Source organism: Lepidochelys kempii, chromosome 27 (genome assembly GCF_965140265.1).
Source record: "Lepidochelys kempii isolate rLepKem1 chromosome 27, rLepKem1.hap2, whole genome shotgun sequence".
Lineage (NCBI taxonomy): Eukaryota > Metazoa > Chordata > Testudines > Cheloniidae > Lepidochelys > Lepidochelys kempii.
In genome coordinates, this window is record NC_133282.1 from 14,272,621 (window position 1) to 14,284,160 (window position 11,540).

The window sequence follows — 11,540 nt, forward strand, 5'->3', positions numbered from 1 at the left end:
AGAGCCTGGGCCGGGGGGGATCCCCGGGGGGGGCTGGGGGGATCCCCGGGAAGGGGCAGGGGGGGCAGAGCCTGGGCCGGGGGGGGATCCCCGGGAAGGGGCGGGGGGGGCAGAGCCTGGGCTGGGGGGGGATCCCAGGAAGGGGCGGGGGGGCAGAGCCTGGGCCGGGGGGGATCCCCGGGGGGGGCTGGGGGGATCCCCGGGAAGGGGCGGGGGGGGGCAGAGCCTGGGCCGGGGGGGGATCCCCGGGAAGGGGCCCGGGGGGGCAGAGTTGGGGGCTCCCCGGGAAAGGCCGGGCAGGCGGCGGAGGATACGCGTAGCGCGTGCCCGTTGCTAGGAGACAGGCGCTTCCGGGGGCTCCCAGGGGCGGGGGGGCTCCCCCTGCCGGCCTGGGGGGCGCTGGCAGCCTCGTGCGCCCGGCCCCTTGAACTCCCCCCGCCCAGCCCCGCGCGGGGGGCGGTCCTCCAGCTTCCCACAACCCCCCTCGGCTTCTTCCCGGCTAAGATGGCGGCAGCGGCTTTGTGCTGCCGGGGGCTCTGCAGGACGGGTAAGGACCTTCCCCCCCGGGCCCGCCGACCCCAGCAACTGCCCCCGGCCACAGAGACCTGCCCGCCCCTCTGACAGCCCTGTCCCAGGAGGGTCCCCCCCTTCTGAACCCTCCCCCAGAGACCCCCCTCCCCCCTTTGAACCCCCCAGAGATTCCCCCACCCCCGGAGACCCCCAGCAGGGCCCCCCTCGCCCTCTGAACCTCCCCCCAGAGATCCCCCACCCCTGACACCTCCAGAGACCCCACAGTAGGGTTCCCTTCCCCTCTGAACCCCCCCAGAGATCCCCCACTGACACCCCCAGAGACCCCTAGGAGGGCCCCCCCGAACCTCCTCCCAGAGATCCCCCACCCCTGACACCCCCAGAGACCCCACAGTAGGGTTCCCTTCCCCTCTGAACCCCCCCAGAGATCCCCCACTGACACCCCCAGAGACCCCTAGGAGGGCCCCCCCGAACCTCCTCCCAGAGATCCCCCACCCCTGACACCCCCAGAGACCCCACAGTAGGGCTCCCTTCCCCTCTGAACCCCCCCAGAGATCCCCACCCCTTGACACCCACAGAGACCCCCAGCATCACCCCACCTCTCTGAAGCCCTATCCCTAGTATTGCCCCCCCACACCCTGCTGAACAGCCCCTCCCCCCCCGAGAGATTCCCCCTTCTCTCTGGATTCCCCCCCCCCCCCAGCATTGCTCCTCACCCTTCTGACACCGCCAGAGACCCCCAGCATCACCTCTGTCTTTCTGAACCCCCATCCCTAGCATTGCCCCAGTAACTCTCCTCACTCCTCTGACAACTCCCTCCCCACAAGCTCCAGTGACTGTCCCCACCCATGGGGGACTCCCTGTATCCCAGTAGCCCCCATGCAGTTACAGCCTTGTAGATCTGGGGAGAGCCTGCACCTGATGAGTTGCTGGGTCTGGGATAGAGATGAGTCTGAGCTGATCTCTTTGCCCTCCTCCTTTCCTCCCCCCTGTAAATCCAAACTTGGCATTTCACACTTATTGCTGCAGTGGGTCCTGATCTTCCGAACCTCATATGACCCCTGCGCACTCCCCTGCCCCCAAATTTCAGATCTGGGTCAGAACTTTGCATCTTGGGCTGTTCAGTTACTGAAACGCCTCTGCAGTCTGTAGTGGCAGGGCCAGGCTGAACTTATCCCTTATGGGGGTCCTGTTAAACATCCCAGGTCACAGTCCAACTTGGGATCAAAGGCCCAGGAGCTGAGGCGCATTTAACTACGGCAGAATTTCGGCAGAAAAGGACCTAGGGGTTACAGTGGATGAGACGCTGGATATGAGTCAACAGTGTGCCCTTGTTGCCAAGAAGGCCAATGGCATTTTGGGATGTATAAGTAGGGGCATTGCCAGCAGATCGAGGGACGTGATCGTTCCCCTCTTTTCGACATTGGTGAGGCCTCATCTGGAGTACTGTGTCCAGTTTTGGGCCCCACACTACAAGAAGGATGTGGAAAAATTGGAAAGAGTCCAGAGGAGGGCAACAAAAATGATTAGGGGACTGGAACGCATGACTTATGAGGAGAGGCTGAAGGAACTGGGATTGTTTAGTCTGCGGAAGATAAGAATGAGGGGGGATTTGATAGCTGCTTTCAACTACCTGAAGGGAGGTTCCAAAGAGGATGGATCTAGACTGTTCTCGGTGGTAGCTGATGACAGAACAAGGAGTTATGGTCTCAAGTTGCAGTGGGGGAGGTTTAGGTTGGATATTAGGAAAAACTTTTTCATTAGGAGGGCGGTGAAACACTGGAATGCGTTGCCTAGGGAGGTGGTGGAATCTCCTTCCTTAGATATTTTTAAGGTCAGGCTTGACAAAGCCCTGGCTGGGATGATTTAGTTGGGGATTGGTCCTGCTTTGAGCAGGGGGTTGGACTAGATGACCTCCTGAGGTCCCTTCCAACCCTGATATTCTATGATTCTATGAACTACATCGTTCTTTTTTCTTTCCTGCACCAGGCTGGCTGCCCACCCTGCAGATCGTCCGCTATGCCAAGTCAGTCACTCGTCACTGGAAAGCGATGCACTTTGAGCGGCAGAAACTGATGGCGGTGACTGAATACATCGCCCCCAAACCGGCCATCCCAGAGAAGTGCGTCACTCCCTACATCAGAGCAATCAAGGAGGTAAGCGCTGAGCATGGGGCTGAAGCACTTGTACTGCGAGCAGCTCTGGTCTTGCACAGAAACCTTGTAGATTTAGCCTGTGTCTACCCTGCACCTGGGAGCAAGTCTCTCGGCCCGGGTTGAAACGCTTGGTCATTAGGGCCCACCTGGGCATGCTAAAAGTAGCTGCGTAGAAGATGCTTTGACGTTGCATCTCAAGCCCCCAGTGCCCCCAGGCTTGAGACCCCAAGCCCCAGCCTACATAGCCTTTTAGCATCCTACCTTGAGCCCTGCTAGCCCAAACCTCTGGCCCCGGGCTGGGAGGCTCGCTTACAGGCGCTGGGGATTCGTGGCTCTAGGAAACCTTCTCAGGTTATAGTTGGATTTCCCTTTCTTGTCCTTGCTGCTGTTGGGTCTGGACTTTCCTTTTGTTGCTCTGTTGTTGTTTTTTCTACCAGCCTCTTGAGTGATAGGTCTCCCTCAAAGCCTCTATCTCCCATATTTCTCAGCATTTCTACATCCCTTCGGCTTTAAGGTCTGATCGGCCCTTCTGCTCGCTGCATGCCTGATTCATCAGTGGTGCTGGGTATCCCGATCACGCCTGCTGAAGCATGTATGAGCTGGAGATGTTTGGCATCTCTCAGATCAGGCCTTATGCCCATGCTGTCTCTCTGGAGCTGGCCTCTTCAACCTTTGCATTCTGCTCTTTCCCGTCTTGGCTCTTTGTTTGTGAAGGACCCAGTCCAGCTCCTCGCTAAGTTAATGGCCTGTTGATGTCAGTGGGTGCAGGATCAGACCCCTAGTTCACATGGTACTATGGGCTAGTAGCTAAAATGGGGAACAGGGAGTCAGGATTCCTTGGTTCTATTCCTGGCCCTGCCACTCACTCTGTGTGTGACCATGGGCCAGTCACTAAATCTCTGTCTCTCAGTTCTCCCATTTGTAAACTGGGGATGGTGCCCACATCTGCGAAGCATTTTGAGGTTCTTGGATGACTGGAGCTCTCTAAAGGCAGAGTTCTTTTGCTTAATTGCTCTCTCTGCGCAGGCTTCGGGGTGGCCCCCAGGTTTCCCCCAGATCTAGGCTTTGACAGTTGTGTGTAAAAAATACGGCTCTCCCTCTCCCAGGAGAATGGCTATGCAAAGCTGTTACGCCGGCAAGTGACGGAGACATTCCGGGACAGTAAAATGATCGCCGTGTGTCAGCACAACTTTATACCCAGCGAGGAAATGCTGCTCATGAAACACCGCCTCAGGAAGCACAACATCCATGTCAAGTTCTTCCCTAATGAGGTACAGTCGGAGCTGCCTAGCAGCTAAATCCAACGCAGCAGGCTGCTCCTATTGGAGCAAGGTTTAGTTCTTAAGGGGTTGTGGCAAAGCCCCAGTGCGTGATTGTGCCCCTAGACTGCCAAAAAAAGGGGGGAGTGGAGATTATTGTGCGCCCTTTGTTGTGTTTTCTGGATTTGTTACGTGTATTTAAAAAAAGACCCTCATCTGGAGTTAAGTGCCGTCTACATCAAAGCACCAGATGGGCTAAGATAGTGGAGGTTGGCTTCTAGGGCAAACGAATGGTTGGCCAAAAAAAGATGAACCTTGCATTGTCCTGACGATCGGTGTGCTCTGGCACACCACGAGAAGGAGCGTGTTCCACCGGGATCTTGCACCAGAATGCCTTGCCCACAGCTCAACATCTAGCTTGGCTCTCTTGATGTTTCCTAGGGAATGGGGAGATCTGAGGCAGCTGGGTCCCAAACCATGGAGGGCTTCGGCCTGGTTCCCACCTGCTCCTGAATGCAGTTGTTTTCAAGTGCAGTACACTGCACACAAGTATAACATGCTCATTCTGGCCTTCCCCACTAAATAGTCTTCTGCATTTCAGCACTCGGTGAGGCTTCTAAGCAGCTGTCAGCACACGATCTCTTCATTCATTTACTGGAGGATGTAAGCTTTCCCTCCTCTGCCTCTTCCTGGAACACCAGGCATGTTAAACACATTGCCATGCCATGTGACTATGAGCACTGCAGAGGGAATGTCAGAAAAACATCTGGCTACTGGGGAACTGATGGTGCTGGCCACTTGATCTAAATGAATCCAATTTCAAGGTGGTTTTGTGCTGAAAATTCTGGTTAATGGGTGTCTGGAATTTGCTGGTCTCAGATTTCGAAGAGGGCCCAGGTCTGTTCTCATCTGGGCAGATAAAGGGCTTAATTTGAATATGGAGCTCCTGAAACGAATGTCCCTGTGGTGCTTTGAAGATGGCTTCAGCCTTTGTGTGATAAATTAACTGAGATCTCTCTCTCCTTATTACCTCACATACTGTTTGCCTCCCTTTTTCAGATCGTGAGACCCTACCTTTCAGTATCCAAATACAAGAACCTCCTTCCTCTCTTTGTGGGCTGCAGTCTCATGTTAGTGAGCCCAGAAATCAAGGCGAAGGAAATGTTGCGAATCCTGAAGAACGTGCCACAGATAAACCTCCTAGGTAAGGAGTCTCCCTCAATCAGGCCAATCTGTTGGATCAACCTCCTTGGAGAGCATCAGATACTATTATTTATATTACAGGGGTGTCTCAAGGTGCTAACTGATGTTAGGGCCCTTTTGCGGCAGGTGCTGTACATACACTTAGTGAGAGGCAGCCCCTGCCTCAAAGAGTTTATGATCAAAAGAGAAAGGGTGGGTGGAGTAAACAGACCGAGGGAAAACCATGGCATCGCTCTGAGTAAACTACTACTGCCAGGGCTGGCAATAGAACCTGTGTCCCGCCTGGTAGTTCAGTGCCCTGTCCAGTGGCCCACATAACCTCTCGATGCATCTGCGAGGGGAAAGTTTCTGTCTCTAGGTGGTTGGCCTGGGTATCTTTGGCACAGCTGCTTTGCCCTCTGTCCCCAGCAGGTTCAAGAGGGGTTTGTGTTAACACAGTCCAGTGGCAGCCCGGCTGGTGCAGCTCCCTGATGGCAGAAGGCTGGAGGGAATTGCTCCTTGGGTCTCATGGACCCGTGACTGTTCAAAGAGGTCTCTGCAGAAGAGAACAACTTTGAACCAGGCTTGCAAACAACGACACTGAAATATGTTTAGTTGGGCATGTGGGGCGGTTTACCGGACAGCTGAAGAGGCTGGAGCTCTTTAGGTCACTGGTTGAAATTCAGTCCAGGATGGGAGCAATCCAAAGCCCTGACCACCTCATGACTGCTAGGGGGATGAATTGGTTTGAGTGCAGGTGCTCACATCACATTAGCATGTCCCCTCCCGCCTTTGCTGGCAGAGTTGGAGACCAGGATCACGCTCCCCTTAAAGTGACCACCTTCAAGTCAGGTCTGAGTCACTTTGGCAGGGAAGCTCGCACTGCTGCTACCTGCTTTCTAGGTCCTGTCTACTGAACTGAGCGCAGGGCTAGGAGCCAGGAACTCCCTGGTTCTTTTCCTGACTTTGTCACTGATTTGCTGCCAGACCTCGAGCAAATCATATCACCTTTTCCCTTCCCCCTCTGCAAAGAAGGCAACACGGTCTCCAGGGTTGTAAATCCAGCAGCTGTCACCAGCATTAAACTCCCATAACCAAGCACCTTCATAACACACCCATGGAAAATAAGAGATCCCTGGCTCTCTTTCCAGCTTTTGCATTGTAGCTAGTATCTTGCACTCAGCCGTCTCTGCTCCTCTCTTGTCTTTCAGGTGCCTGTATTGACAACACCATCCTAAGCAACCAGGGGGTCGTAAACTACTCCAATTTGCCTGCTATGGAAATCATCCAGGGGCAAGTGGTGGGCACTCTCTCTCTCCTGGCATCCCAGACATGTGCTCTCCTGCATCACAGCCCTGTGCACCTCACGGCTTTGCTGGACCAGTACATCAAAGAGCAAAGTGGCGGAGCTGGGGAGACTGATGGGAAGGCAGGGGAAGGCCAGGCTGAGTTGGGGCCTGCCAAGAGTTCTGTGGGCCTTTGATGCCGGGTCCCTGGCACCCTGTGTATTAACCACATCCTGTACATAGAGGCTTATAGCAGGGAGCGTGTTCCTGCCAGTTTCATCTCAGGTGGGTGGGGATTAGTGGGAGAGGCCAATTGCCTGTCTAAGCCAACAACAGAAATAGCAGGAAAAAGATCCTAGAGGACTAACCTGTCAGACTGGTGCTAATGCAATGTGCTACTGTTTGGGGGTGGAGTCTGCAAGGTGGGTCCAGTCCCCCCGTTTCTCAGCCTGGACATGCGAAGCTATTCCTCCCTCCACTTTCTGTAACGCCCCCTCTCGTCAGCTGGTAATGCCACTGATGGATCATCCCGAGTCTTCCTCAGTGGGAAGGATTGTTCTGTGATGTGGGGAGTGGAGCGGACACTGTTTGTAGTAGCGTATGCTTTCCAACCACCACCAATTCAGCTGTGAGAATCACTTGCTCTGGGGGTCAGAACGCACATGGGGAAATTCAGAGTCCCTCTCTCAATTAGGGGAACAGAAAGGCAGCCACCTCTAGGGTGGAAGGCACCAACTGTTTAACAACACACAGTAACACTCCTCTACTGTTTTAAGACCGGAAGTGAAGAAGATACTGAAACAGCAGGCTATGCTCGGGACACAGAACGGAGGGATATGCCTTCACGGCAGCTGGAAAGTGTAATTCCCAGTGCGGGCAGATGTACACACGTTAGCTCTGCTTAAGCTCCCCCCTAAATATAGCACTGGGTCCGCCGTGGCTTGAGCTAACCGCCTGTGTATAGTCTCACAACCCCCTTGGTTGTACTCGAGTGACTAGTCCATGCGGCTGTGGCCACGCTGCTATTTTTAGGTGCTAGCTTGAGCAGAGCTAGTGCACGTATGTCTGCCCCAGCAGGGTATTATATCTCCCAGCTGCTGTGTCGACGTCCCCTTCGTGGTTAACCCTAGAGCAGGATGGACGTTTTCTATGGAGACATTTTTGTGGACGGATAATGGCTTTTATTTATTTTTTTTGTAAAACAGAATTTCTCGGGGGAGGAAGGGAGCATCTGTTCTTGTTAAACTGTGAAAGATTTTGGAGTCTTCAATTAAATCCTGCAAATATTTTAAGACCAATCTTATTTGTGTTGGAAACATTTTACCGAGGAGGAAAAAAAGGGAAAAGAAAGGTGTTAACCGGCGCCTGTGGACAGCTCGGCTTTAGCTAACAGCTCTGTTCTTTCAGATGGGGCCCAACGGTAGAGAGCTTGACTATCCTGGTTATTTTTCTCAGATGGGCCGCCCCTGCCTGTCCTCCCCCGGGGTGAACCTCCTGCTTCTCTCTCATCTGTGCTTCAGTCCGGCACAGAAATGCTACAGCCCAGTGCCTTCCTAAGAGCAATGGCAGGCACCCTGCCCCACATGCCAGCGGGACGTTAGCAAAATAGCGTTCATAGTGTAGTCAAGTGGCAGCCAATCTATCCTCTTCGCTGCTGTTGGCAGGGTCTGGGTAGCAATGGGAATTGAAGATGTGGAGGCAGATTTTAGCCCTGATGTAAATGGGACTAACACCACTTGACGTGAGTGGACTTGTGCCTCACTGAAGCAGGGCTGCGGATGGCATAAATCTACAGGCCTGCTCTGGAAAAGGCTTTGTCCTAACATTGTCAATGCCGCCAGTTAAATTGTTATTGGTGTAGGCCCCCGTTTTTTTTTTTTCCCCCGATAGCCTTGGCCACAAAGTTGCATGGACTGGAGCCAGGCAGTAGCAATGACAAGCCTGCCGCCTCCAAAGATGGAAAAACTCTCTGAAAGCGGGTTCCGGCTTGAGTGTTAACCAGCGCCTGTGGACAGCTCCTTCGTCTGTGCTTTGAACTAAGCTTTGCAAAGCATCGAGGCCTGGCCCCAGCCTGGCTGTGGGAGTGAAATGGGAGGACTCGTTAATAAACACTGTTTTCTAGAATGTCTGGGCTGCGGGAGTCTTTGAGGCTTTGCTCTTAGGATTTTTACAAAGCTGTTCCCCTTCCTTTGACTCCTTTGCTGGCTTCCCTTCCAGCTGCAGTATGACCCACTTGGTGTTGGTGCCACAGGGTGCTGGCCTGAAGCCTTCTTTAGGCAGAGCACAGAGGCCTCCCTGATCCTCAGCCCAGCCCAGCGCAGGCAGGGAGGGAGGAGGAGGTCCAGTTTCTTTACTAACTCAGCCTCTGCTGAGTCTCCAGGCACAGGGAATCCTTCTCCTAGCAGATGAAGCCTGGGTGGCAGAGCATCTCACTGGTCTCCTGGGAGATTAAAGAGCAAAGTCTGGTGTTAACCTGAGCTTCTCCTGCACTCCGAGATGCACTAAACTCTCTGGATGTCAGGAGGTGATCTAGGCGATTACATGCACCAGTGCCTCTTGCAATCTGTACAGTAAATGGGTTCAGTCTTTGCTTTAGTGAGTGAAGGAGGGTAGTAGTCTTTGGACTTCTCCAGCACCTTCCATCCAAGGATCTCAAGTCCCTTTAACAGTATGAAAGATGGCAGGAGATTGTTGTCTGCTGGGGAAACAGAGGCACAGCTGGGACGTGGCCTGCTCCTAGACACGGGGGATTTCTACTCAGCAGTGGCCTGTGTGTGTGGAGTGTTGTGTCTTTCTGCTTCCCACCAACACTGATGTCAGAGTTATACTTAGCTCAGGGTAACAGGATGTGGCAGAGCCTGAAACAGAACCCAGCTCTCTGCCTCCACTTCCTGCCTGACAACCGCACGGCCATCCTTTTGCCTGAGAGGGAGCTGCTGCATCTTCTCACAGGGGTACCTGGATATGCTCCCTGGGGCCTGTAGACCTCTGCATCTTCCAGGCTGCTTCAGGCTCGCTCCCTTTGTTATTGCTTGTAGCATAAATCACTTGATATCCCTGAGCCTCAGCATTGCTATAGGAGTCTGGGAGGGCCGATCCCTTCGCTACTCACGGCTCTTGTTCCCGAATGGAGGACCCAAGTCCAAGCAAGTGTGGTGCTCTCCTGATTAGCAATAGGGAGCCTGATTGCGCCTGGCGACCTTGGCTGCTAGGGACAGGAGATCAAAGGGGGCTGGCCGTGACAGCTCTGTCCCAAGCACAGTGAACTAACGAGGCAGCCCGGTCCCCTTCTCAAGGTGGGCGAATGTCTACTTCATGCCTTTGCTCTGCTTGGCAGCCAGGAAAGAACAGTGTGTGCTGCTAATGACCCTTTTGGTTGACTGTAGACCATTTCCCACCCCCTCTCCCGCCGATCTGATACAGCCGTGAAAGACCCTGCTGGATGGCACGTGATCTGTAAACATCAACAGTGGTACTGCATTTTCAGATTGTTCAGTGGGTGCCCCACTGCTACAACTGTGTGTGGGGGAGAGAGAGAAAATACTTGTCACAAGGCACCGAAGTGGAAATTCTTCCGCCATTGGGCTTGGCGCGTGGCGTTTTCTGCTGGTGCTCCCCATTGCAAATTGACTGGATTTCTCCCTTCACAATACCTGAGTGATAACAGCTCTGAAATCTGCACTGAGGTAGGTGGGGGGGGGAAGGGGAGGGGAAGGTTTTGTTTTTAAAAGGGGGTTTTGTGTAAAAAAAAAAAAAAAAAAAAAAAAAGTCATTTTATGTTTATTTTGATGAAAACAGGTGACCAGAGAGAGCTGCTGGAAGCAGGGGTTGGTTTTAGCCATTGGATCAGCAACATTCCTCATTCTCCATCCTCCTTGATGCCCCTGCAATTTAGTTCCTTCCCGTGGCTTCTGTGCTTTCCTACTCCCTTCCAGAGATAGCTGACGATATTAACTCTGATCTTCGAAATGCAAGGGGCTTGGGTCCTGTCTCCCTGGAGGGACCAATCTTCTCTCCACTTTACTTTGTGCTGCTGTAGCAGTCGAGATAAGGGTGAACATTTTCCGAGCTTTTTGGCAGAAAATTGGGGTTTCAGCTACATAAAAAGTGTTTTTTTCTTCCCATGGAAAAGTTTGGTTTTTGGCACAAGATTGAAATCCGAAATATTTTGGGCAAAATCCAAAATATTTAAATTACGAAAAGCTGCTGTCATGCCTCATGGGAGTTGTAGTTTAAGTGCCTCACACTCCCATTCTCTGTCAGTTGAGCTTCCTGGCTGGATTGCACCTCCCATGATGCACTCCCAACAGGGGAGATAATGATGCATCATGGGAGACCCAGTCTATAGAGGTGAATGGGAATACGAGGCACCCAAACTACAACTCCCATGAGGCACTGCAGCACCATTTCAAAACAGAAACATTTTGGGTTTTGGCCAACCTCTGTCAGTTTGATTTTTGGCCCAACACTTGAAATTATTGGCCGTCTTTGAGGTCAGCCGGGGGCTCCCCAGCCAGGAGTCCCAAGATTTAAACAGCTGAGCATTGTCAGCGTGCAAGACTTTGACTCTGGAGCTATTGTGTCAGTGGAAGAAGAAAGAGGGTGGAGGACTATGTGGTTAAAGCACTAAAGTGGAAGTCCATTCCTGTCTCTGCCATGGTTTTCTGTGGCCTTGGGGAAGTCACTTGACATCTGAGCCTCAATTCCCACTGTGTAAAATTGGCAGAGGTTTGAGTGTGTGTGTGTGTGTGTTATCCTTCCCAATTCCTACCCCACAGGGGTGTTAGGAGGCTATGTTAATCATGGGACAATCTGAAACCATGATGAGGGTGACCAGCATGACAAGCCCAAAAGGGACGCAGCCTCTGTGCAGATAGATTGCCAGCCCAGCTCACCTCTAGCAAGGTCCTTCACATGATCTGGCCAACTCTTCTGTGGCTATGTCTCTTGCTGGTGATCTTAAGCCACTGAAGTTTGTGGTGCCCATGTGGTCACGGGCCCTGCAGTGGCCTTCCTGGGCAAATGCCCTTTGTTCTTGCATGCTAATAACACGTCTCTATGAAGACAGTCGCTCAAACTGAACCAGCGTTGATGGAGGTGGTTGGTGGGGTCAGCCACAATGATCCTCT

The 11,540-nt window shown here is 53.1% G+C and overlaps 1 protein-coding gene across 1 annotated transcript; it reads left to right on the forward strand.

Moving 5' to 3' along the window:
* The first annotated feature begins 479 nt into the window (after window positions 1–479).
* Window positions 480–7,703, forward strand: MRPL10 (mitochondrial ribosomal protein L10). The gene is made up of 5 exons (XM_073325852.1): window positions 480–547; window positions 2,518–2,684; window positions 3,791–3,955; window positions 5,003–5,147; window positions 6,337–7,703. The coding sequence occupies exons 1-5, from the start codon at window positions 505–507 to the stop codon at window positions 6,606–6,608; spliced, it is 792 nt and encodes a 263-aa protein (XP_073181953.1). The 5' UTR covers window positions 480–504; the 3' UTR covers window positions 6,609–7,703.
* Window positions 7,704–11,540: the final 3,837 nt, after the last annotated feature.